This window comes from Oncorhynchus tshawytscha, linkage group LG12 (assembly GCF_018296145.1).
Source record: "Oncorhynchus tshawytscha isolate Ot180627B linkage group LG12, Otsh_v2.0, whole genome shotgun sequence".
Lineage (NCBI taxonomy): Eukaryota > Metazoa > Chordata > Actinopteri > Salmoniformes > Salmonidae > Oncorhynchus > Oncorhynchus tshawytscha.
This window is the reverse complement of record NC_056440.1, coordinates 16,982,050-17,009,618: the sequence shown is the minus strand read 5'-3', so window position 1 is coordinate 17,009,618 and position 27,569 is coordinate 16,982,050. Positions and strand designations below refer to the sequence as shown.

At 41.5% G+C, this 27,569-nt stretch overlaps 2 protein-coding genes across 8 annotated transcripts; both read left to right on the top strand.

Annotated features, from left to right (window-relative positions):
• Window positions 1-14,009: 14,009 nt before the first annotated feature.
• Window positions 14,010-18,849, top strand: LOC112262624 (synaptobrevin homolog YKT6). Its single transcript, XM_024438274.2, has 8 exons — window positions 14,010-14,173; window positions 14,615-14,820; window positions 15,100-15,182; window positions 15,830-15,930; window positions 16,232-16,336; window positions 16,463-16,528; window positions 16,834-16,935; window positions 17,830-18,849. Exons 2-8 carry the CDS (start codon window positions 14,717-14,719, stop codon window positions 17,863-17,865), a joined length of 597 nt encoding a protein of 198 aa, XP_024294042.1. The 5' UTR covers window positions 14,010-14,173; window positions 14,615-14,716; the 3' UTR covers window positions 17,866-18,849.
• A 2,469-nt stretch (window positions 18,850-21,318) lies between these two features.
• On the top strand, window positions 21,319-27,023 carry sb:cb288. 7 transcript variants are annotated; one of them, XM_042331398.1, is made up of 6 exons: window positions 21,319-21,727; window positions 22,621-22,672; window positions 24,165-24,233; window positions 24,610-24,746; window positions 25,047-25,131; window positions 25,512-27,023. In XM_042331398.1, the coding sequence occupies exons 2-6, from the start codon at window positions 22,633-22,635 to the stop codon at window positions 25,535-25,537; spliced, it is 357 nt and encodes a 118-aa protein (XP_042187332.1). In that variant the 5' UTR covers window positions 21,319-21,727; window positions 22,621-22,632; the 3' UTR covers window positions 25,538-27,023. The 7 variants fall into 7 exon arrangements, with proteins under 7 accessions (XP_042187332.1, XP_042187328.1, XP_042187329.1 ...); XM_042331394.1 differs by having other exon boundaries at window positions 21,350-21,679; XM_042331395.1 differs by having other exon boundaries at window positions 21,355-21,679; window positions 24,610-24,740.
• Window positions 27,024-27,569: the final 546 nt, after the last annotated feature.

Genomic DNA, 27,569 nt, shown 5'->3' with positions numbered 1-27,569 from the left:
ATACTGCAATGGGTGATGAAAATGTGGTGAGCACGGACAACAATGCTCACAACTTGCGCCCCTCCAGTCCCCAGCTCAGGCCTTTACCTTACGACCCCGCCCCGGCACTCCAGTCAAGCCCCAGGGAATAAAGATGAGAGGCCAGGAGGGTATGTCACTTCTTGAGATGCAAAACAATATTGTAATGCTTTTGACAACAAAGATAAATGAAAGGGCAAATGGCTCGGAGGTCATGGTTAGGGAGAATATGATGAAAATTGAGGCCATTAACAAATCAGTTGACTTCATCTTTGGAGAAGTGAAAACCCTCAATATGAAGAAAGTGGAAGTTATCTGCCAGGAAAATGAAAAGAAGGTGGCTGAACTCAAGCAAAAGGTGAATGAGTCGGAGAGATACCAGCGCAGGTGGAACCTGAGGCTCCATGGAATACCAGAGCAGGCGGGTGAGGACATCAAATGCAGAGCTGTTGACATCTGTGGAGCTGTCATTCCCAAATCAAAAGCCAAACTTCAGGAAAATGTAGACATCGTCCATCATTTGGGAAGACTTAAGGATCAAGACAAGAGACCGAGGACAACCATCATCCGGTTCACCAACAGATCTACAAGGGATCTTCTTTGGAGGCGAGCGAAGAATTGTGAATTCCTCATCAAGCAAAAATTGAGGTTCACGGAGGATCTGACCTCAGCAGACAAAGTGACAAGAGAGAAACTGTGGCCGATGGTGGCTGCAGCTCGAAAGGCAGGGAAAACTGAATTTTTTTATCGGTGCAAGAGTGATCATCGTTGGGAAAGAAATGCGGCCAAATCAGAACATTTGAGTGAGAGCCAGAGTCTAACTCGGACAGAACTGTCAGGCCAAAAAACTGATTACCAGATGAAAAGCAGCCTTTTATTATAAAAATGTACACAAACACTTGAATAAGAAAAGGCTGACCTGAGAACTGGTACACTAAACACTAACTATAGGTGAATAACTGCTTATTGTAAAGTCTACACAATGTCTCCCCCTTGTGGGAGTAAGAATACTTTGGTAACTTTATGACCAATATTCGTTTTTTGTTGGAGAGGTTAATAATGGGATGGAAATCCTTTTGAGTTACATATCCTTAGGGAAAGCTTATATTAGCATAACAAGGTTGTTGGTTGACGTTTATGTCTGTATCTCTTTGTTCAATTAATGTCAGGGGTATTTGTAATTTACTTGAGTGTAAGGCTATTTACCTGTATTGCAAACGGTTTAATGCAGACTTTTACTTTTTACAAGAGACTCATGCTTGTTCTTCCGATCTGTCTTTTTGGAAAAATCTATGGGGTAACGATATCTGGTTATCATATGGCAACAACCACTCTGCAGGTGTAGCAGTTTTAAGAGGTGCATTTAAAGGGAAGGTCATCAGTAGTAAGACTCACCACTCTGCAGGTGTAGCAGTTTTAAGAGGTGCATTTAAAGGCAAGGTCATCAGTAGTAAGACTCACCACTCTGCAGGTGTAGCAGTTTTAAGAGGTGCATTTAAAGGGAAGGTCATCAGTAGTAAGACTCACCACTCTGCAGGTGTAGCAGTTTTAAGAGGTGCATTTAAAGGGAAGGTCATCAGTAGTAAGACTCACCACTCTGCAGGTGTAGCAGTTTTAAGAGGTGCATTTAAAGGGAAGGTCATCAGTAGTAAGACTCACCACTCTGCAGGTGTAGCAGTTTTAAGAGGTGCATTTAAAGGGAAGTTCAACAGTAGTAAGACTCACCACTCTGGATGTTTTGTTAATTTTAACAGTAAATTTCGACAGTGAAATGTTTTTATTGGGGAATATTTATGCATCCAACAACAAACAAAACAACTGGATATTATTTCAAGAATTTGAAGAAGAAATTAATAGAGTTATAGGTGTATTTCAGGATATCAAAATTATCTTAGGTGGAGATTTTAATTCTGTATCTAATGTGATGATTGACAGACATCCCCCTCCTAACAGATCCAGCATAGTTAATCCTGAGTTTAATAACCTATGTCTTGGTCTTGGATTAGTAGATATTTGGAGATGTAAATATCCTGATAAAAAGGAATTCACTTGGAGTAACAAGGACATGTCCAGACAGTCAAAAATTGACTTCTGGTTGATTTCTAATTCATTAGATAATTCGGTAGTCAAGGTATCAATTGAACCATCTATAAAGTTAATAAAGTTATATTCTTATCTTTAAATATGAATGGATCTGAAGTTAAACCGAATCGGAGTTATTGGAAACTCAATAGTAGACTGTTGGAAGATGATCATTTCAAGATGGATGCCAAAGATATTATACAAGACAATTGGAGGAAAGCCCAACTATTTAAGTCTTATGGGAAATATTGGGAATTAATGAAGTATGAAATAAGACAAACAGCCATGAAGAGAGGTAAAGAAATTGCTGAACTTAAAAGATTGAGGGAAGATAAACTTGTTAAGGAAATACTTTCTCTAATCTCTATAGAGGACCTTGATGAAGAAGGAAAGGGTCAGTTATTCTCTTTACAACTAGAAATGGACTGAATGTATGAAGAGACAGCAAAAGGGGCATTTGTAAGATAAAGAAGGAGATGGTTGGAGGAAGGTGAAAAACATACAAAATACTTTTGCAATTTAGAAAGAATTCTGAATTTACATCAATTCATAAGCTCAATATAGATGGCAAAGAAAATGAAAACCCCAAAGATATTTCAAAATATGTTTCAGAATTCTATGGTAACCTTTATACCAGTAATGCATATCCTATCTGCCTTTCTAGACTCTTTCAAAGACTGCAAAATTCATAGATGAAGACTTCCAAAAGTCTTGTGAGGAAATTATTTATATTAATGAAATAATAAAAATGAGCGGAAAGTTAAAAGAGAACAAATCTCCAGGGAATGATGACATTATCAGTGAATTCTATAAATATTTTCAGGAGGATATTATTGAATTTATATTGAATGTTTTTAAGGAGGCAATTGATTTAGGGGTCCTGCCTGTTTCTATGACACAGGGCCTAATTTCTGTAATACCCAAACCAAACAAAGATTCTATGATGTTAGACCAATCACATTAATGAACAATTATGGAAAGATACTTGCATCCATCTTTGCAGAAAGACTTAAAAAAGGTCTTGAACAAATCATTGACGATACCCAGTCTGGTTTTATGAAGGGCAGACATATATGTAATAATATTCTACTAGTATTGGACTTGATAGACTACAATGAGCACATTATGGAAGATAGCTTTATTTTATTTGTAGACTTTTACAAGGCATTTGACACAGTTGAACATTGTTTTATTTTTGAGACTCTTCGGTTTTTTGGCTTTGGTCAATATTTTCAAAGTGTAATTAAGACACTTCACAATAATAGTAACAGCTCTGTTAAATTATCCCATGGGACTTCGCAAAGATTCGACATTAGACGTGGAATTAAACAAGAATGCCCAATTTCTCCTTTCTTATTTTTATTGGTGACACAAGTTATGGCACTTCATATAAGTAAGGATAGTTTTAGGGGTATTCAGATACAAGACAAAGGGATAAAATGTTCACAATTGGCTGATGACACCAGCATTTTTTTTAAGATCATAAGGAAGTCAAGAAAGCTATTTAGTGTATTAATGCCTTCTCACATGTATCAGGTTTATCTCTGAATAGTAGGAAATGTGAATTATTTGCGTTGAAAAGATGTGACTTAATATGTAATATCCCTGTAAAAGATGTGATCACATATCTTGGTATTACAGTTAGCAAAGCTCAGAAAGAAAGGGCCAACTTAAATTTCTCTCCTATTGTAGAGGACAATGGAAATAGATTTAACTCCTGGTTATTAAGAGATCTTTCTTTATCTGGACGTGTACTTTTGTCAACATCTGAAGGTCCAGATTAGTTTATACCTCCCTTGCCTCTGTCAGTAACTAAAATGGTTGATACTAAATTATTTAACTTCATATGGAGGAATAAACCTCATTATTTAAGACAAGCGGTAATATGTAGCACCCAAAGTGAGGGAGGGTTGAATGCTCTGGATTTTAAAACCTCTACTATAATATTTAAGATTAAATGGATACAAAACTATTTAAGAAATAAGGATTGCATCTGGAATATCATCCCTAATTTAATATTCCAACAGATTGGTGGTCTAGAATTCTTACTTAAATGTAACTTTGATATGGGTAAGATCCCTATTAAGCTTGCAAACTTTCATAAATAAGAACTTCTAACTTGGAACCTCATGTACAAACACAATTTTCCCCACATAGGTATACAATCTGGAATAATGAAGACATAAAATACAACAACAAGTCTTTGGTTTTCCAAAACTGGTTTGACAACAACATTATTTGTGTTAAACAATTATTGAATAATGACTATGACTATGACTATGACTATGACTATGACTATGACTATGACTATGACTAATAACTATATGATTATCCAGAATTTATTAGAACACACAATGTTACATTCACTCCTGAGGAGTATCACATTGTTGTTAGAGCTGTCCCTAAAGGTGCTATTCTTCTTTTAGGAGAATATGACAGTACTCCAAGTGCAGCTGTTGAGGATTTTGTAACCTCAATACAACTAGAAGGAATTGACATTTTAAACTATAAATGTAATAACATGTATATAAGGAAACTATGTCAATATGTTACTATTCCCTCTGCTAAAATGTACTGGAATGCAGCCCTAGGACAAGTGAACTGGAATGCAGCCCTGGGACAAGTAAAAATGGAATGCAGCCCTAGGACAAGTGAAATGGAATGCAGCCCTAGGACAAGTGAAATGGAATGCAGCCCTAGGACAAGTGAACTGGAATGCAGCCCTAGGACAAGTGAACTGGAATGCAGCCCTAGGACAAGTGAAATGGAATGCAGCCCTGGGACAAGTAAAATGGAATTAGGACAAGAGAAATGGAATGCATAGGACAAGTGTACTGGAATGCAGCCCTAGGACAAGTGAACTGGAATGCAGCCCTAGGACTGAAATGGAATGCAGAGGACAAGTGAAATGGAATGCAGCCCTGGGACAAGTAAAATGGAATGCAGCCCTAGGACAAGAGAAATGGAATGCAGCCCTAGGACAAGTGTACTGGAATGCAGCCCTAGGACAAGTGAACTGGAATGCAGCCCTAGGACAAGTGAACTGGAATGCAGCCCTAGGACAAGTGAAATGGAATGCAGCCCTAGGACAAGTGAAATGGAATGCAGCCCTAGCACAAGTGAACTGGAATGCAGCCCTAGGACAAGTGAACTGGAATGCAGCCCTAGGACAAGTGAAATGGAATGCAGCCCTAGGACAAGTGAAATGGAATGCAGCCCTAGGACAAGTGAAAAATGCAGCCCTAGGACAAGTGAAATGGAATGCAGCCCTAGGACAAGTGAAATGGAATGCAGCCCTAGGACAAGTGAAATGGAACAAAGTCTCATTGTTGTCTGGTAAATATTATATCTAATAAGGTGATTGAAGTATCATACAAACTCATTCATAGAATCTACCCTGTAAAGACCTTTATTATACACAGATTTAAAATAGCTATTGATAACAAATGTGTATTTTGTGGTTGTGACCCAGAGACTCTTGACCATTTATTTTGGGACTGTTCTTATGTCAGAAAATTTTGTTGTGAGTTAGAAGATTTTATTTTAAAAGAAACAACTATTAATGTTAATTTGAAAGACTGTCACGCCCTGACCATAGAGGGGCTTTCATTCTCTATTTTGGTTAGGCCAGGGTGTGACTAGGGTGGGCATTCTATGTTTTGTATTTCTTTGTTGTTTGGCCGGTGTGGTTCTCAATCAGAGGCAGCTGTCTATCGTTGTCTCTGATTGAGAGCCATACTTAGGTACCCTTGTCCCACATGGGTTTTGTGGGTTGTTGTTTTGTGTTGAGTGTTTGTATCACCTGTCAGAACTGTTTCAGTTAATCCTTTTGTTATTTTGTATTTAGTGTTCAGTTTCTAATAAATAATATGAACACGTACCACGCTGCACCTTGGTCCTCACCTTCTTCCTCTGAATGCCGTTACAGAACTACCCACCGCCAAAGGACCAAGCAACGTGGAGAAGAGGACTGGACATGGGAACAGGCGGAGGCAGCAGGAGAAGGGAACCGGAGATACGAGGGAACACGGCTGGCAAGGAAGCCCGAGAGGCAGCCCCCCCCCCAAAAAAAAATTAATAATAATTGGGGGGCACACGGGGAGTATGGCAGAGTCAGGTTGGAGACCTGAGCCCACTCCCCATGCTCACCGTGGTGATCATGGGACTGGTCAGGCCCCGGGCTATGGGGTGAAATTGGAGGTGAGCAAAGGAAGCGAAGCCGAGACTGTGAAGGAGTTGATGGGGAGATTAGAGGAGAGAGCAATGAGAGAGCTGCTGTGTTGGTGCATGAGGCACGACATCCGCCCGACGGAGCGTGTCCGCGATTTGATGTCACCTGAGTCAGCTCTCCATACTCGTCCTGAGGTGCGTGCTAGCCGTCTGGTGAAGGCTGTGCCAGCCCCACGCACCAGGCCTCCTGTGCGCCTCACTAGCCCTGCACGTCCAGTGCCAGCTCGGCGCTACAGCTCTCCAATACGTGCTCTGAACCCGGTGCGCTACATTCCAGCTCCCCGCATCTGCCGGGCTAGGTTGAGGTTCCAGCCAGGACGGATGGTGCCAGCCCTGCTCTCCAGACCGCCAGTGCGTCTCCTCGGGCCAGGATATCCTGCGTTGGCTCTGCGCACTGTGTCTGCACAGCCCAGTGCGTCCTGTGCCTGCGCCCCGCACGTGCCGGGCTAAAATCACCATCCAGCCAGGATGGGTTGTGCAGGCCCTTAGTTCGAGACCTCCAGTGCACCTCCACGGCCCGGTCTATCCTGTGCCTCCTCCAAGGACCAGGCTGTCTCACCGTCTCCTCCCTCCAGGTTTGCCCGCCTGTCCGGCGCTGCCAGAGTCGCCCGCCTGTCCGGCGCTGCCAGAGTCGCCCGCCTGTCCGGCGCTGCCAGAGTCGCCCGCCTGTCCGGCGCTGCCAGAGTCGCCCGCCTGTCCGGCGCTGCCAGAGTCACCCGCCTGTCCGGCGCTGCCAGAGTCGCCCGCCTGTCCGGCGCTGCCAGAGTCGCCCGCTGCCAGGGTCCCCAGTCCCGGGACTCTGATTATGTTTTATTTTGAACCAAATGATATGGACCCTGATTTAACTTTCATTGTTAATTTGTTAATCTTTCATGGAAGATTCTTTGTCCATAAAATGAAGTGGGCAGAGAACAAACCCTTTTCACATTATTTAAGATAGAATTGAAATATTATTTTGAAATGATCAGTAAATGTAAAAACAAAAAAGCAATACACACCATCAAAGTATTTAACAAATTGAAAATGAGTCTTGATATGTAACACCCCTCTCTGTTAGGTTTATGTACTCTTGTAATACATATCATAATACATAACCTGTTAGGTTTATGTACTCTTGTTTGTATATTTCTGTTTTTTTGTATTTGTTGTGTCCTGTCTCAGCCTTGTTTGTATATTTCTGTTTTTTTGTATTTCCCCAGTCCACCTTGTGTTCCAGTTTCATAATAAAATAAATAATAATACAAAATAAAAATAATGTAAAGACATTTGAACTCTGCCATGTCTTCCAACAGCCGGACCTGGTGTGGTTGCTAGGTGATTTGTACGAAGGGCTATATAAATAAATTTGCTTTTGATTTGATTTGATTCATAATAAAATAAATAATAATACAAAATAAAAATAATGTAAAGACTGACTCTGGTCTTCCAACATCGGACCTGGTGTGGTTGCTAGGTGATTTGTGACGCACTGCAACCCCTCTACACAGATTGTGATGATGCGCTGCACTGTCTCTGATAGGGCGGTGTGTGGCAAGGGAGGGAGAGATGGCGGAAGTGGATGCTGAGTTAGAATCAAACAGCTCGTCGAGACAAGTTGGTGAAGACAAATGTTCTGAAAGGACAACAGTGGTATCGAAAACTGGAGTGGATGATACATGTATGAATGAAAATGAATCGCTCCTTGTTGGGATGCATTTGTTGAGTAAGGATGCATATGTGGGAGACCCGTTTGAGGTGTCAAAAATGGTGAAGTATGCACTGGGACAAGTGGAGTCTGTCAGTGACCACTAGTGGTCTTATTTTGATGAATTGTATTTCTGAAGAACAGAGGAAGATTGCAGTGAGCCTCAAAAGAATCCGAACAACAGAAGTTTTGTGTTTTAAACTTCGGAGTAGATCAACCGTCAAATGAGTCATTTCAGGGGTGACGATGGATGTTCAGGTTGAATCCATGAAGAGAATTCCTGGTGTGGTTGGTGCCCCTGTGTCTGACCCGATGGGTGAATGGAGAAAAATAAAAAAGTATGTTGGTCCTGTTGTGTTTCGATAAATAGCAAATACCTACGCATGTGAAGCTTCGTTAAGCAAGATACGCTGTTAGAGCTTTCATCCCCAAATCATTGCAGTGTAAGAATTGCAGAGGATTTGGCCATGTTTCAAGTGTTTGCAGACGGACATAATATACTGAAAAACGGTGTGTAGAAGGACTTTGGTGTTGCAATTGTGGTGGGGGATCAGGATCCCGAGATCCTGGAGTGCCCTGTAAGGGTGAAAGAGATTGAGGTGGCAAAGGTTAGAAAGGTCAATTGAATCTCCTATTCAGAAGGCGATTAAAATAATTGAGAAGACAAGTGATGCTTGTGAAGATATGGTAGTGAACACACCACAGCCTGTAGTTTTAGTTTGATTTATTTCACCTTCATTTAACCAGGTAGGCTACTTAATAACAAGTTCTCATTTACAACTGTGACCTGGCCAAGAATAAAGCAAAGCAGTTCGACACATACAACAACACAGAGTTACACATGGAATAAACAAACATACAGTCAATAATACAGTATTAAAAGTCTATATACAGTGTGTGCAAATGAGGTAAGATAAGGGAGGTATAAGGCAATAAATAGGCCATGGTGGCGAAGTAATTACAATATACCAATTAAACAGTGATAGATATGCAGAAGGTGAATGTGCAAGTAGAGATACTGGGGTGCAAAGAAGCAAGATAAATATATAAATACAGTATGGGGATGAGGTAGTTGGATGGGCTATTTACAGATGGGCTGTGTTCAGGTGCAGTGATCTGTGATCTGCTCTGACAACTGGTGCTTAAAGCTAGTGAGGGAGATATGAGTCTCCAGCTTCAGTGATTTTTGATATTCATTCCAGTCATTGGCAGCAGAGAACTGGAAGGAGAGGCGGTCAAAGGAGGAATTGGCTTTGGGGGTGACTGGTGAGATACACCTGCTGGAGCGCGTGCTACGCGTAGGTGCTGCTATGGTTACCAGTGAGCTGAGATAAGGCAGGGATTTACCTAGCAGAGACTTGTAAATGACCTGGAGCCAGTGGGTTTGGGGACGGATATGAAGCAAGGGCCAGCCAACGAGAGCGTACAGGTCGCAATGGTGGTAGTACATAGGGTTTTGGTGACAAAACGGATGGCACTGTGATAGACTGCATCCAATTTGTTGAGTAGAGTGTTGGAGGCTATTTTGTAAATGACATCGCTGAAATCGAGGATCGGTAGGATGGTCAGTTTTACGAGGGTATGTTTGGCAGCGTGAGTGAAGGATGCTTTGTTGCGAAATAGGAAGGCGATTCTAGATTTAATTTTGGATTGGAGAAGCTTAATGTGAGTCTGGAAGGAGAGTTTACAGTCTAACCAGACACCTAGGTATTTTGTAGCTGTCCACATATTTTAAGTTAGAACCGTCCAGAGTAGTGATGCTGGACAGGCGGGCAGGTGCAGGCAGCGATCGTTTGAAGAGCATGCATTTAGTTTTACTTGCATTTAAGAGCAGTTGGAGGCAACGGAAGGAGAGTTGTATGGCATTGAAGCTCGTCTGGAGGTTAGTTAACACAGTGTCCAAAGAAGGGCCAGAAGTATACAGAATGGTGTCATCTGCGTAGAGGTGGATTAGAGAATCACCAGCAGCAAGAGCGACATCGTTGATGTATACAGGGAAGAGAGTCGGCCCAAGAATTGAACCCTGTGGCACCCCCATAGAGACTGCCAGAGGTCCAGACAACACACTGAACTCCATCAGAGAAGTAGTTGGTGAACCATGCGAGGCAGTCATTTGAGAAACCAAGGCTGTTTAGTCTGCCAATAAGAATGTGGTGATTGACAGAGTCGAAAGCCTTGGCCAGGTCGATGAATACGGCTGCACAGTACTGTCTCTTATTGATGGTGGTTATGATATCATTTAGGACCTTGAGCGTGGCTGGGGTGCACCAATGACCAGCTCTGAAACCAGATTGCATAGTGTAGAAGGTACGGTGGGATTCGAAATGGTTGGTAATCTGTTTGTTAACTTGGCTTTTGAATACCTTAGACAGGCAGGGTAGGATAGATATAGGTCTGTAGCAGTTTGAGTTTAGAGTGTCTCCCCCTTTTGAGGTGGGGGATGATCGCGGCAGCTTTCCAATCTTTGGGAATCTCAGACAATACGAAGGAGAGATTCAATAGGCTAGTAATAGGGGTTGCAAAAATTTTGGCAGATAATTTTAGAAAGAGAAGGTCCAGATTATCTAGCCCGGCTGATTTGTAGGGGTCCAGATTTTGCATATATTTCAGAACATCAGCTATCTGGATTTTGGTGAAGGACAAATAGGGGAGGTTTGAGCAAGTTGCTGTGGGGGTTGCCAGGCAGTTGACCGGGTTAGGGGTAGCCAGACGGATAGCATGGCCAGCTATAGAAAAATGCTTATTAAAATTCTCAATTATAGTGGATTTATCGGTGGTGACAGTATTTACTAGCCTCAGTGCAGTGGGCAGCTGGGAGGATGTGCTCTTATTCTCAATGGACTTTACAGTGTCCCAGAACTTTTTTGAGTTTGTGCTACAGGATGCAAATTTGTGTTTGAAAAAGCTAGCCTTAGCTTTCCTAACTGCCTGTGTATATTTGTTCCTAACTTCCCTGAAAAGTTGCACGGGGGCGATTCAATGCTAATGCAGTACACCACCGGATGTTTTTGTGCTGGTCAAGGGCAGTCAGGTCTGGAGAGAACCAAGGGCTACATCTGGTCCTGGTTCTACATTTTTTGAATGGAGCATGCTTATTTAAGATGGTGAGGAAGGCATTTTTAAAGAATAATAAGAATGTTTGTTGCCAGTAAAAAGATACTTTGTGTATTAAAAAGGATTTTGCTGCATTCTTTGCCACAGTTATAAACTGTATGACACAAGTCTCAAAGAAGTCTTAGAAACTGGACGTTAATTGTGGCTGTGGCAGAAAGGTTTTTGGGACCTAAGGATTTTACATCTGAAGACTTGCAAGGGGTACTGACACCAGAGGACCTGGGTCAAGGGCCGGAATGGTCGGTTGTGGAAAGACATAGGAAGAAGAGAGATCATGATACAGAAAGCAGTGAAGCATCTAGTAAAGAAAGCATAAAGAGGCAAAGGTAGGAAGCAAAAGTAGTGATGTGTTGGAGTGGAAAGTGGTGATAGTGTTTGATGAGACCACAGGGCCTCACTTACACCCTGTCCAACTAACTAATGCTGTAGAGAAAGAGGTAGGTGAAGTGAAATTAGCTGGGTTAAGTGAAATTAGCAGTTCCTCTATAGGAATTATTGAAATTCTACAGTATTTCAATTACATTTGTTATGGACAAAGTTACATATATTTAAATGTTTTTGTTGAAACATTAGTAATCTCTACAAAATGATACTTTAAGGAAATATGTTTTGTTTTTATGTTTAGCTCACATAATTTAAAAGTATGCATTTAAGGTGTCTGTAGTAGAATAAATGTGGCAAAAACAAATGTAGACATTAATAAATGCATTTCTATAGATTCCAAAATATTTTTTATAATGCTGGGGAGTGCCAAGATGGAGACATGCTGGCTTCAACACAGCGCCCCCTATTAGTCATGTAGTGTTTATCTAAATCATTGGTCTGTCTGGATGCAGTCTTAAGACGGCTCTCACAATGAATCAGCCATCACCCACCCACCAATGGGTTCTGATCATAGAGATAGATATAGGACACCTTTTTTAGCTGTGCCATTATAGCGTCTGTCACAGCATGGGCAGCGCCATTGAGGCTGCAACCCGTAGAAATCCTCACCCAGTTGACTATTTTAAAATGGCGGAAGTATGGTGGAAGCCCTCAATGGCGCTGCCAATGCTAAAATGGCATTTTGGCCACTAGGGGCCTTTATCATTCTCTATAGTTATGATCCACCATAAGAGGTCATTTATGCTTCATCAGAAAGTGTGGTCGGAAACTCTGTATGGAGGGTGTGACATAATTGCAGAGCATCCGGAGGCACGCTGAGGCCAAATTGAGTTCCGTACCACATTGCTGTGGGCCTCCAAAATTTTGGGACAATGTGAAGAGCATTGAGGCAGCAGGTAGCCTAGTGGTCAGAGCGTTGGACCAGTAACCGAAAGTTTGCTAGATCGAATCCCTGACCTGACAAGGTAAAAATCTGTTGTTCTGCTCCTGAACATGGCAGTTAACCCACTGTTCCTAGGCTGTCATTGTAAATAAGAATTTGTTCTTAACTGACTTACCTAGTTAAATAAAAATATCTCTGCATTGACATGATTGGTTGATGGTAGATAGTTGTGGGAGGTCCTGTATAAACACAAACTCACTTATTTCACAACATCTCTGTGATGCGCAAGAAGTATGAATGGCTTGACTTCTGCAGAGGCTGTATCACTGTAAATGCTGCATGGCCATTGCAGATGATGGATTGACCTTTTAAGCTCTATGATATCATGGCGGTCTGCAAACAATTGTTAAAGTGCATGCCACCACCTATTGTGCTGGAATGATCTGCCCAATTCTGTACCATGAAAATAAAATTAAAAACCAAATAAATCCTTAACTTATACCACAACATAGAATGAGGGTCCAGGGCCGGAATGGTTGGTTGTGGAAAGACATAGGAAGAAGAGAGATCATGATACAGAAAGCAGTGGAGTGTCTAGTAAAGAAAGCATAAAGAGGGCCAAGGTAGGAAGCAAGAGTAGTGATGTGTTGGAGTGGAAAGTGGTGATAGTGTTTGATGAGTGGCAAATGTGTCGGGGGGCTAGGGTCAGTTTGTTATATCTGGAGTACTTCTCCTGTCCTATCCGGTGTCCTGTGTGAATTTAAGTATGCTCTTTCTAATTCTCTCTTTCTTTCTTTCTCTCTCTCGGAGGACCTGAGCCCTAGGACTACCTGACATGATGACTCCTTGCTGTCCCCAGTCCACCTGGCCGTGCTGCTGCTCCAGTTTAAACTGTTCTGCCTGTGATTATTATTATTTGACCATGCTGGTCATTTATGAACATTTGAACATCGTGGCCATCTTCCGGCACAGCCAGAAGAGGACTGGCCACCCCACATAGCCTGGTTCATCTCTAGGTTTCTTACTAGGTTTTGGCCTTTCTAGGGAGTTTTTCCTAGCCACCGTGCTTCTACACCTGCATTGCTTGCTGTTTGGGGTTTTAGGCTGGGTTTCTGTACAGCACTTTGAGATATCAGCTGATGTAAGAAGGGCTATATAAATAAATTTGATTTGATTTTGATTTGGTGCTTCTGATGGTCCTGGCATGGTTTTGAGGCCTGTTCAGAAATCTTGTGCTCATGAATGTGCGGTGTCAAATGACACTTTAATAATGAATAAAGTTGACTTCATAGGTTTTATTGGTAAGGTTATCAATATAACTTTGGTTGTGGAAAGCAGAAATGCCCGGTTGAAGGTTATTGTGGAGACTCCAAAAGAGATATTGGGGGTAACAGATGTTACTGTTGAAATGGTTGAAAGGGTGGAGTGTTTCAACATGATATAGATCTAGTTCTATGGGGTTGGGGAGGGTGTGGTAGAAGTTAGGATTTATTTGGTTTTGAATTTTATTTTCATGGTAGTACAGAATTGGGCAGATCATTCCAGCACAGTAGGTGACGGCATGCACTTTAACGATTGTTTGCGGACCGCCATGATATCATAGAAGAAGAAGATGAGGCGGTGTTGCATTCCGGAACAATTATCCTGTGGGACATTGCTTATATCGTGACGTGGTTGGAGTGATAGAAATAAACTACATTAGTGAACGATCTGTAGTTATGGACTAATTCAGTTGGTATTTTATTCTCAACATATGTCAAACAGTGCAGTCTTATCTGGTAAGTAAGTACGACAAATTAACTTTAGCTAACTCTGTCGTCGAAAGAACACGAGTTGTTGTAACGTTAGCCAGCTCTCTATGAAGTGGGATCGCATTTAGATTCATTCATCCAGTGTCAAATTGCTCTTTATCTCGCCAGGAAACTAAAATAAATAATTTAGCTAACGAGCTAGCAATCGGTGTGAGCTAACTAACTAACCAGCGATATTGATGAAGATCCAGTATATGACGAAGCGGTGCATGTCGACTTATTTCAAAGATATGTTTAACTAACCCTTGTTCCGTCTGTGATTCTATCGTGGTAATGTTAACTAGTTTAGCAGTCGTTTAGATAGCCTACTACACACAGTACAATCTTACAGAGTATGTCCTTTGTGGCTATATGCTTGGTTTGCTTTGGCTCATGTGATTTTAATTGTTTCCCTTTCTTGGCCGGCAGGCATTGAGACCTCTTGGCATTGTGGTTGTTGTTGATTTGAGGCTTCTGCGCGGGGACACGCCTATCATCCATAGCGCTGTGACTCTCTGTCCCTGCGTCATCATGAAGCTGTACAGCCTCAGCGTCCTCCACAAAGGAGCGACAAAATCCAACCTCCTTAAATCTGCCTATGACCTATCCTCCTTTAGCTTCTTCCAACGCTCCAGGTGGGTCTTCCTCTTGGCACCTGGGTGCATTTTAATAGTCTAAAGGGGATTCCCCTCAATCTCCACTGATCTGAAGACAGGATATATGAAAGCACTGTGGGATGGACTCCGACTGGGAATATTCTGTCACCTGTCCAGTTCTTGTACATCAGTGCAGATGAAGGAGAAGATGACTTCCCTGTCATTAATAGTATCCTGTCATGGTTTAACAGAATTCATTAGAATTGACAAGAACACCAACACTGTTTTCACCATTGTCTGTGTGTTTGGTTTTGGCAGTGTCCAAGAGTTCATGACCTTCACCAGCGCCTTGATTGTGGAGCGTTCTGCACACGGCAGCCGAGCCTCAGTCAAAGAACAAGGTAAACTCCTGACACACTGGGCCATAGCATTTGGCGGTGTTCTGATTTTTAAATTTAATAAATGTATTTAACATTAATTTAACTAGGCAAGTCAGTTAAGAACAAATTCTTATGTACAATGATGGCCTATCAAAAGGTAAAAGGCCTCCTGCGGGGCTGGGATTGAAAATAAAATAAAATATATAGGACAAAACACACATCACTACAAGAGAGACAACACAACACTACACAAAGAGAGACCTAAGACAACAACATAGCAAGGCAGCAACACATAACAGCACAGCACAGTATGGTAGCAACACATGACCACAACATGGTACAAACATTGTTGGGCAAAGGGCAAGAAGGTAGAGACAACAATACATCACACAAAGCAGCCACAACTGTCAGTAAGAGTGTCCATGACTGAGTCTTTGAATGAAGAGATTGAGATAAAACTGAAGTTTCTTTAGAAGTTTCTTCTACTTGTTGCTGAAGCGATTGTCCTGTTCTGCACTTGGGCTGTGGAAGAACCCTACGTCCATGTTATAAGTTAAGAAAGCTGTAAAAGCAGGTGATGGTGGAGCCTGGAGAAAGACCTGCTCACAGTGCTGTCTTCGACCTGCTCACAGGAGGTTATTCCTATAATTCCTACCCTCTCCCTCCAGAGTACCTGTGCCACGTGTATGTGAGGAATGACAGTCTGAGTGCAGTGGTGATAGCAGACAGCGAGTACCCTCAAAGGGTCGCCTTCACACTACTAGACAAGGTGGGTAGAGATGCTGTGCAGAGAGATACATTATTCCCTTAGCAACAAGTGGAGAATTACTCTCTGGTCTGGATCTTGTTCGTCTCAAGTTTTCTTCCAGAGTTATTGCTCCTCACCAGGCCCTTTCGGTATCTGTTTCAGCATTTAATGTAGGGATCCTCCAAACTAAGAAGAAATGGTGTATGATTATAGATGTATTTTCTAAATTTGCAACCCACCTCTCATGTGACCAGGACCCACTTTGGGTCTCGACTCATAGTTTAGAAATCCTGATTGAATGGTTTGATGTTTGATCATGCAGGTGCTAGAGGAGTTCTCTAGACAAGTGGACAGCATAGACTGGCCATCTGGAAACCCTGAAACCATCAACTACAAAGCTCTGGACATCCACCTGGCCAAGTACCAGGTACACATGGCATCCTGTCTCTAAAATGACACACAACAAACATTACACATACAATTAAATAACTTTGAAGAACACTTGAATATCCATGATTGTGATAGTTTGACGGAGTCTGTGTTTTCTCCTCAGAACCCCAGAGAGGCAGATGCTATGACCAAAGTGCAGGCTGAACTGGACGAGACAAAGATCATTCTGGTAAGTCTCTTCAGTCGACACTCCCTGACATAACCACATCTCTGAGAATCTCTCACATAATGGGCAAACTTGAGATAAGCTAATATAATTGCCTCTAGTGTAAATCAACTGTTTATGCCAGTTGGTGATTTGTGTGAAAAACTGTCTCTATTCTGGATTCTCAACCTTACTTTCTTTTGCTATGGACTCTAACATGATTTTCCCCATATAGGAAGCTGAAACTTGCACTACTGCATGTCTAACACTGCTAGTGCCTGTGGTTGGTGTGATGCTGTATATGAAGTGTGGTGTGATTGTCTCTGCAGCACAACACCATGGAGTCTCTGTTGGAAAGAGGGGAGAAGCTGGATGATCTGGTGCAGAAGTCTGAACACCTTGGGAACCAGTCTAAAGCCTTTTATAAGACTGTAAGTACTGTAGTGACTGGACTGAGCTCTCCGGTTCAAACTGTCGTTGCATTTTAGATGAAACTTGGGCTATTTTTAGGCTTTATAAAAACGGAGTGGCTGCTGATCCGACTTTTCTTCTTGACTGTTTAGAAGCTTCTGCATGTGAAGGATTCTCTACTCTACATTCTACTGCTCTATTCGTTCGGTAGCTCAGAGAACAGGCTACTCTAACGAATGGTGAATGGTGCGCTGATAATAGTTATATCAAAGCGGAATCAATGTCTGCAAGATCACAATGATAGTATCCTACATAACAGAACCAAATATAATTGCATAGTATAACGTTACTGTAACAACACCTAATTTCTTTAGATTTTAGGATGATTGTGCGAATCGTTGCATTTTTCTCTCGTGGCCTAAAACTCAACAGCGTGTGTCACTAGGCAAAGTAGGTGCGCTGATTGAAACTAAACACAGGTATGCTACAGTTGAACACCATTTGCTCTAATATTTGCTCACTGTACATAATTCAAACCAACAATGTAGGCTAATTTGAAACAACACTGTGGAACTCAAGATCTAAATGAATTTCCTTATGAAACTGATTGAGATCAAATAGTTGGTGTGCAGAAGCTGAATGGATGTTTCACCTGTAAAACTTGAAGAATTATAATTCTAGATCGACAGTCAGAAATGTGAAGGGAGGGTGACCACAAATTTGTGTGCGCAGAACGTGATTCGGATCGTCAGCTGTGATGAAAAGGGATCCGGGACGGGGTTACTTACAGATCCGCGGCCTCTGCCTTTTTAAAACTCTTTATTACGACTCATTTTCTTCACGGCGGTAGCCGCCTCCGTGTGCAATTGATATAGTAATTGCTAATCAATCACTCTCTGTTTTCTATCCCACAGGCACGGAAGCAGAACTCATGCTGCGAGGTCATGTAATGACTGTGAACTGTCCTCTTAGACACATCTCTTGGCCTTTCTGCTCATCCTACAACTCCCATCATGCCCCAGCCTCCAGGAGATAGAATGGCCTCCGCTCAGTCACTGGGAGGGCACAGAGGCAGTTGGGTGGGGGGGTTGGCAGTGGAAATTATTATATTTATTTGCTTCATTGTAACCTCTCAAAAGGCATTGAGGTGGTTCATAGCCAGCCAGGATGTGGTCCATCAATAACGTGTTGTTTGTATCTTTGGTGGTTTGTTCTTTGAAAAAAGGCTTAAAGTGTTTCCTGAATTTCAGACTGTATCAGAATCTTGTGTTTTGAAGGAGGAGAGATTAAGTTCTCATGCTTGGCTTTAAAGCAACCCTGACAATCTCGCTCTGTTCTATGTAGTAACTCACAGCTAACGTTAAACAAGAGACTTCTGGAACCCAGGATCTGCTGGTGTTCTCGTAAAGGTATTGTAGTGTCGGTGTATTTTCTTTTCCCACTAGATGGTGCTGTTTCCTCACATTCGTAGTTCAGGTATATTCAGTTACATATTTAAAGGGCCTCTGTATCCTGGAGGAATTATATTCTATGTATTGTGATTTGGGGGAGCAGTGGCTGTTTGTAACTGGGTCTGAGACATCAGAACTCCATGATCAAATTGCTCATTTCCACAGAATGTTTTAGGGTAGTGATTTAATCGTATTAAATCATGGGGGTTTTGTGGAGGCATGTGAAAACTTTCCAGTTTTTGATTGGTATTGCTCGTGCAGATGGGCTTGTTAAACTAAATTGGGTAGCCTGTACTTAGAAAGCAGTGTGTAGTGATGTCTATAGACTCGTCTTGAGATACTAAGCCTTATTGAATTATGGGTTACATTGAAGTCCTGCTGTGTATGAGTATGTGGTATGAAAGGCAGGTCTTGCAGTGTCCTACTGGAGTTGCGCTGTAATCCCTCCAAAGCTTTTTTAAATTTTGTGTTTCACAGAGTAGGCTAAAAAAAAGTGTTTGTTGTCCGGACCATTGATGTATATAAAAACTGGATTGTTGACACTATGTATTGATTATTGAGAGGCTTTGAAGCCACTGGTTGGCCATATTGGTACTCCCCAGTAGGAACAATCCTCCATAGGAATTATTGAAATTCTACAGTATTTCAATTACATTTTTCAAGGACAAAGTTACATATATTGAAATGTTTTTGTTGTAAGATTAGTAATCTCTGAAAAATGATACTTTAAAGAAATTTATTTTTTTTATTTAATTTTTTATGTTTAGCTCACATAATTTAAAAGTATGCATTTAAGGTGTCTGTAGTAGAATAAATGCAGCAAAAACAAATGTAGACATTAATAAATGCATTTCTATAGATTCCAAAATATTTTTTATAATGCTGGGGAGTGCCAAGATGGAGGCATGCTGGCTTCAACACAGCACCCCCTATTAGTCATGTAGTGTTTATCTAAATCATTGGTCTGTCTGGATGCAGTCTTAAGACGGCTCTCACAATGAATCAGCCATCACCCACCCACCAATGGGTTCTGATCATAGAGATAGATATAGGACACCTTTTTTAGCTGTGCCATTATAGCATCTGTCACAGCATGGGCAGCGCCATTGAGGCTGCAACCCGTAGGAATCCTCACCCAGTTGACTATTTTAAAATGGCGGAAGTATGGTGGAAGCCCTCAATGGCGCTGCCAATGCTAAAACGGCATTTTGGCCACTAGAGGCCTTTATCATTCTCTATAGTTATGATCCACCATAAGAGGTCATTTATGCTTGATCAGAAAGTGTGGTCGGAAACTCTGTATGGAGGGTGTGACATAATTGCAGAGCATCCGGAGGCACGCTGAGGCCAAATTGAGTTCCGTACCACGTTGCTGTGGGCCTCCCAAATGTTTGAACAATGTGAAGGGGATTGAGGTGGCAGGTAGCCTAGTGGTTAGAGTGTTGGACCAGTAACCGAAAGGTTGGTAGATCGAATCCCTGAGCTGACAAGGTAAAAAGCTTTTGTTCTGCGCCTGAACAAGGCAGTTAACCACTGTTCCTAGGCCGTCATTGTAAATAAGAATTTGTTCTTAACTGACATGCCTAGTTAAATAAAAATATCTCTGCATTGACATGATTGGTTGATGTTAGGTAGTGGTGGGAGGTCCTGTATAAACACAAACTCACTTCTTTCACAACAGCTCTGTGAAGCGGAAGTATGAATTGCAAGGTTTCTGCAGAGGCTGTATCACTGTAAATGCTGCATGGCCATTGCAGATGACGGATTGACCATGCAGGACCTGTTATGGACGTACTTGCTCAGCTGTTACATTGTTGCAACTTGATTGACGAGGGACTATTTGTAAAGAACAGTGTAGAACAGACAAGATTCCCCTTTCAGCATAACATAGGTGTGTTCAACAAACATTTCTATCAAAGCATTCTGTTTCATTTAACTGGCTCAGTTTTGTGTGAAAAACACACTCCTCACAGGCCAACATCCCAGATAGCACTCCTTGTAATCAGTACCGTAACACTTATTTGGCTTTGGATGGTTTTTCATTGTGTTCCCAGACTCCAGAGGACGAGTTGTTGGACAATGTGAGATGGAGAGAGGCCTTTGATATTTTAGATGTAGTTTATCTTGCTGCTTTATTTTGTGTCTTATGACCTGATTTTGTGTGTGTGTGTGTGTGTGTGTGTGTGTGTTTGTGAACGTCTGTGTGCAAATACATAATTAGTCTGTGACCTGAACTGCTCTTATTGCTTTATTGCACAACTTCTGTGTGTAACTTCTAGAAGCTGACTACCCTCTCCATAATGTTCGATGTGGGGCAAACAGATAGTTAACTTGACACCAGTGTTTCCAATGAAGGACACTTTGATGACTCTTGTACACTTCTGATCAACTCCCCAAATGAAGTAAGCCAAGGGTGAACAACAAAAAAAACATTTTCTCTGAGGAATTTTGTTCTGTAAACGTTTAAGTTGTGCTGAAAACTGAAATACTGTTACAAATGCTATTAAAGTTAAGCTGTAGCTATTTAGTGATTTGTTTCTCCACTTTAAATATCATGTAATTGGGAGAGAGATGTTCTGTCATTTATTTAGTTAAATAGCACATCATGGAATTGGAATCAAACATTGAAGATGTTGTATTAATACATATTTTGGACATTTATTTAGCTGAAACACTGTTTACAGAAGTTGTAATATTGCCTAGATAAAAAACAAAAGGCCTTGAACAGATGTGTCCTGTAAATTCATTGTTTTAAAGTGTAGTGTTATAACCAACCTGTGGGAATCATTTTGTAATAAACCAATCAAGCAAACCACCTAGACAAGATATAACAACTAATAGTAATGGTAATCATGATAGTATATTTAAAACCAAATACTTTTAGACTTTTACTCAAGAGGTATTCTACTGGGTGACTTTCACTTTTACTCAAGTATGACAATTGGGTCGTTTTTCCACCCGTGTGGATAGGGTACGCCTATTAATACAACAACTAGAGAAACAGATCTGATTAAATTATTTGTATACATCACAATAGGTATTTTTATCAGACGAATCAAGGCTGTACGTCCCATGAACCCTACTCTCCGCCCTCCTGAAGATCGCAGTCAGCTGATGTAAAGTGTTTTGAGAAAGTTCGCTGGCGGAGCAAAGCTACGAAGCGACAGAGGGTTTCCTGGTGAGCTCGCAACCGACCAGCGGCGGACGAGAGGAGCGTCATCACTCCCTTTAATTTCACAACACGCGTGCAAAAATGTGGACGGAGGTGAAAAACCAGACCAAAATTGTATTTAGCGATGGAAACACCTCGGAGGTAAGCGTTAGACAAACTCATCGTAGGCGAATAAACAAATAAAAACAGGTAGGTCATCCAGTATATTTACATTAGATATTTTTAAAGAGAAATTTGTAGCCTGCATGTTTTCGTGGACGTGCTTGCTCAGCTGTTACATTGTTGCAACGTGATTGACGAGGGAATATTTGTAAAGAATAAAAGTAATTTACTGAACCTATTTTTTTTTTCCTACGAGCATCCCTGCATATATTAAAGTGTTTAGTATTGGTCTGCAAACTGCCTATGCGATTATTCGTATTTCTTGATGGGAGACTTTCATGCAGGCTGTGAAAAACCCTACAGATGTTTTGGAAACTGTCGCTGGCTCAGTTCTTATCTTGGACAAACAATCATGGCGCGCCGTAGGCCTAGTTTAATTTTCCATTCTGCAAGACTTCCTCCAATGTTTTTGCTAAAACCCGATTTTATGTGTTTACTGTGTCTTGTTATTAAAAAGTGGCCAAGGACAGTTTTTGTAATTTTTCTCCAGGGAAGGGGGAATGCAAGCTGACTCAAAATCACACATTTTTTAGTGTTGCATGAGTTGAAGTAGGCCTCTGAGTTGGATCAGAGTGCAACTGTCAACAGGAGATGAGTCTGACAACATGCACAGACAAGCTGATGCTACTGAACGCCTCTGGCGGGATTTTTTCCCAGGAACTTTTGTCTCCACTCTCCAGCACAGGAGGCTGCTGAGGGGAGGACGTCTCATAATAATGGCCAGAACAGTGCAAATGGAATGGCATCAAACACCTGGAAACCATGTGTTTGATACCATTCCACTGATTCCGCTCCAGTCATTGTCTGGAGCCCGTTCTCCCCAATTAAGGTGCCACCAACCTCCTGTGCTCACCAGTACTGTGTTTTCGTTGGGATTGTGTGTGTGTCCTGTATGTTTTCAGTCTGTCTCTGTCTTTCAGAGAGCTGTTCCAATGCACACATGGGTCCTCGCTACATATGAACAGCGCAATGGTGAGTGTGTATCAGTCAGGTTTGGGGTCAATTTAATTAAAATTCCAGTCAATTCAGAAAGTAAACCACATTTAAATTCCAAATTTTCCTAATTGAAAAGCTTTGACGAGAATTAGAATTTCAGTGTACTTCCTGAATTGACTGGAATTGGGACCAGGTGTGGTGTCAATCTCCAACACACACAGTAGAAATGTGCATGACCCGCCCACTTCGGGAACTGTCCCTTTCAGCTATCTATTTCCTGTGTCTGAGGGGTCCACAAAATCCACTTGTCACTTAAATATTGCTGGCTTGATTGCTTCCGTTTTACTCCTGCGACTCATTCCTACTCTCGCTTGTGTCTCATTTTTTGAACGTTCTGATGGCGTGAATGTTTGTAGGGACCTGTCGGACACCCTGGTAATGGCTGAAAACATTGGCTTTCCATTGCATCTATAAAAACGCTAAATCTTCATCTGGGATTTAACACATCTCCTCGACACTTACATCACAAGAAAAATAACTTTATTTTGTTTGGTGTTCATTTTTTTGTGGAATTTAAAGTAATTTAATACATTTTGAAATGTTTACAAATTAGGTGCGCTGAAATGAAAGTAACTTCCAAAAATAAACACTTGGATTATATTTGTCTGATTACACAAATAATTTAAAGTATGTATAGATGGGTATAATCTAGAGCCAAGCGTGTTGATTTTAAATCTGAGGGTATCCTGCTATTGAAACACTTGTTGAATTATGCAAGAGAACAGGACAACAGTAATTTAATGCAGTCAAGAAGGCACAGGTGAGTGCAGGTGGGCCTAGACACAGCAGGTGAGTGCAGGTGGGCCTAGACACAGCAGGTGAGTGCAGGTGGGCCTAGACACAGCAGGTGAGTGCAGGTGGGCCTAGACACAGCAGGTGAGTGCAGGTGGGCCTAGACACAGCAGGTGAGTGCAGGTGGGCCTAGACACAGCAGGTGAGTGCAGGTGGGCCTAGACACAGCAGGTGAGTGCAGGTGGGCCTAGACACAGCAGGTGAGTGCAGGTGGGCCTAGACACAGCAGGTGAGTGCAGGTGGGCCTAGACACAGCAGGTGAGTGCAGGTGGGCCTAGACACAGCAGGTGAGTGCAGGTGGGCCTAGAAGACAGCGTGTTTTTGGTGGTTACAGCCCTGTTTCACTCATTTATGTTAATGTATACATATATGCAAACTAATTTAGCCATATGCAAATTAGGCACACACAAATAAAAAAAAACATGACATTTTAAATTGAATAACTGAATTCCCACAAATCCCTGAATTCATTATTTGTCCGTGCCAGGAAAATGTTTCATGTGCTATAATTCTGTCAATATCTAAGGGATTTTAACAATTCTAAAAGTTTGGAGTATCTTCATCCCTTGTCCAACTGATACATTTATTAGAAACAAACAAACAACCTTTTAACAATTTTGATGACAGTTGCTACACACAGCAAATCTCATTCAAGAGTTTATTTTTATTTTTTAAGAGTCAACGGCCATCCCTCGTCCCTCATACACAGAAGACCCCCAGGCCAGAGGCAGCGGCATCATCCCAGGTGAGACTCATCACTTGTTTGCATTGACAAAGGCTAGTCTGTTACCTTGGTACACTGATGTGTCGGGCAGATTAAACAAGCTGTAGCTCAATTCACCTTTCCCTTCATCTCCTCTCTGGTCTATCTGGATCCCTCTAGACATAGACGATCCAGATAAAGGCTGGCCAAATGTAAACCTCTGACCAGTCAAATAACGACCAGGCTGAGGTGTCCTCATTGTCACCATGGCTCCTGGCTTTTTAACTGTGTTTTTATTCTAAATTGGGTAAAGTTTAGCATTCCTCTGTCTCTCTTTGCCTTTTTTGTTGTTGAGAAAAACATTGTTTGGGGTGGGTCATGACATCACTCTCTTGCTATCCTCTTATCTGATTTTAAGGTTTCAGTTGGAACATGCTCAATGTTTGTTTCCATGGTGGAAAAGAAAAAGACTTAATCAGACACGTGTCAGGTGGCCAGACCCAGGCAGGCCAGAGGTTTGGAAGACAGCGTGACATTCCGCTAGCCACGGTAATGGTCAGTAATAGTTCATGGTCTGCCAAGTGGCAGTGCAGTTGGCATTGCACTGCTAAGTGTCGTCTCTGTACTGCTGCAAACAGTTACATGTCCTGTAGATGAGTTTGAGCTGCTCTGTGAAGACGCCTTTTCCGTTTGAAGTTGCAGGACGTGACAGGGTAGTGTGAGGGTAGCATATTGTATGTGATGGAATTTCACTGAATTTAGTTTATTTTTGACACTCAAAGCCATCGGTGACAATGTGTATACTTCCTAAATGTGTGAACAATGATTTCTCTCCGTAAATCTGTCTGTGTGTAGGAGCCATTGCAGCTGCAGTATTCATTGGTTTCGTATTGGGTCTCTATGCAGTTCTGTGGAAGTGTATGGTCTCACCACCCCAAAGGTAAGGAACAAGAAACCAATCCAAACAGCATTCTCATGTGACATTGGTTTGAAAAGGAATACTTGTCCAGGCTTGATAGGATGTGACATCACAATCTTATCTCCAGTGGGTCAGGTTTTGGATCTAGTCTGACATTGCCACCATAATAATCTTTATTTCTCAAATAGTAACCAGTAATGTCAGTTTATTTGAAGTGAACTCTAATTACTCTCTGAGGTAATCATCTCTGTTTAAACACAGAATTGTTTATTTACTTATTTGGATACCATAGTTTAAGATTAAAGTGGATCATTTTACCTGAAATTACATTATGTTTAATCTTTTTTTTTTTCAATCTCAAGTGATTCAGAAATGATTAACATTTTATATTTAACCTACAGCGCATTATGAGTTAGTCACTAAGTAACAGCTGAACACTCAACATAGGAAGAAGAGGAGGGTGAGGGTTCGAGACAAGAGGAGCCAAGTATGCTGACTGACAATCAGGATCTCATCTAGGCCAGAGGATCCAATGGATCCAACTCCTGCATCAAACCCCGGCCAGTCAAACGGACCCGAAAAGATCCACTCATACTGACTTGAGTCTCTCATCAGGATGTTCCTGGACATCAGAGAGGAAATGGAGATTCAGAAACATTTGCATAGAGCTAGGGGATGGCATAATTATGGATCTAGCTTATCATGGTCAGAGGATGGATCGGAATCTAAGGATCCGGTCAAATGGATCTAAAAGGATCTTCTAAATTGCCTTAAGAGGATCCACTCAAATGGCTAAAGGATCCAACTGAAGTGCGTCAGAGAGCATGATCAAACAATCTAAATCAGTTAAGCTGGGGTCTGCAGACCCATCAAACTTGTAAACATTTTTGTATGTAAAAAAAAAAAAAAAAAAAAAAAAAAAATCTGAATATTACTAACAGGTCAAACACATTTTTGCCAAGAGATCTGTTGAATTAGTTTAGAGTGTAAATACAATAAAATGTCATATCATTAATATACAATTTATGTTCTTAAACCCTGGACAACGTGGGCCTGGGAGGCTCACAGGGATATTGGCATCTACAGTACTCACCAATTATACATTTTTCAACTCAATAACCCATAGTGTGTGTGTGTGTGTGTGTGTGTGTGTGTGTGTGTATTTTAAACTGCAGTTTTCTTTCTGTCTCATGGGAAAATGTGTAGAATTGCAGAATATTAGTGCTAAAGCTGCCCAAAACTCTTTGCCCCATGACAAAATATGTCAAGAGGCTGGCCTTTTAAAATGTTCCTCTCCGGGACATGCCTTGGTTCGTCCGGCCATACACTGAAGTCATAGTAAAACACAGTGTGTGCTATTTTTCTCACTCGAGTTCTGATTGAGGGGGTCCCTTTATATATTTGCTATCACAAAAGAGGTGCCGGACCCCAATAGTTTGAGAGAGCCTGATCTAAATGATTCTAGGATCCACTGTATGCCACAGTGCTATGCCTGCGTGAGATGCTGACTTTAACTGAAGCGTAGCTATACTGTTGTCTGCGGGTCACTGAGATTTGACAGTGAAATCTGTACTACTGAGGAAGGAGGCAGCACAGGTCACTGTTCTTCCTATCGGTCAACAAGCCTACTGGCCTGGCAAACATGGGTATGTTTTTTTCTCTCTCTGTTTGGGTGAAAGTGTGTGTAGATTTTGATTAGGGTTGACTACATGTGTTTGAAAGCAAAGGAAAGTGATAATGAATGGGAAATTTGCTAATACTTTATGTATTTGGTTGTGCATGTGATATGATGGCTTTAGGTGAATGATTGAGCTGGAGTTAATGGCCTTATGATATCCAGGTTTTGTCATGTTACTTTTCCTCAGGATGTGACTTACTGTTCCTTTCATTAAACTGTGATTTGTGTTCTTGCACTTTTACTGAGTTTTTACTTTTCAGAGTTAAATCTTAATTTACACCCGAGTTACTGCTTAGTGTTGGGATGAATGTACATTCATCCTGATTAACGAACAATGCAAATTATGCAACAGAACACTAGGAAAGGAGAGGTTTAAAATGAGCTCAAAATTGGCTCTATCAAATACTAACAAATTGTGTTAGTGGGAGGTCTTGAAATCATACAAAATTAGATGATTCTAAGGAATTCAAGTCTTAAGTCCTTTGGGTTTTATGTAACTAATAAACTTGTAAAATTTTCAAACTGTCCTGTTGTAATTTTAATGTAGCCTAACCCTCAACCACAAAAAGGTCTATATTTGATCTCTGCTGTGTTTAGTGCACGGGGTGAGAGGTTCCTGCAGGGCAGTGGGGGATTCATCACGGTCTGGTGTGGAACTTAGTGGTGTGGTGTTCTTGTTGCTCCCTCCTGTCCATCCAGACTCCGCTTCTGAAACAGACTAATAAAGAACAGGAAAAGCTCTATCCTGGCCAGACACATGCTTACCTAGGGATGACACACA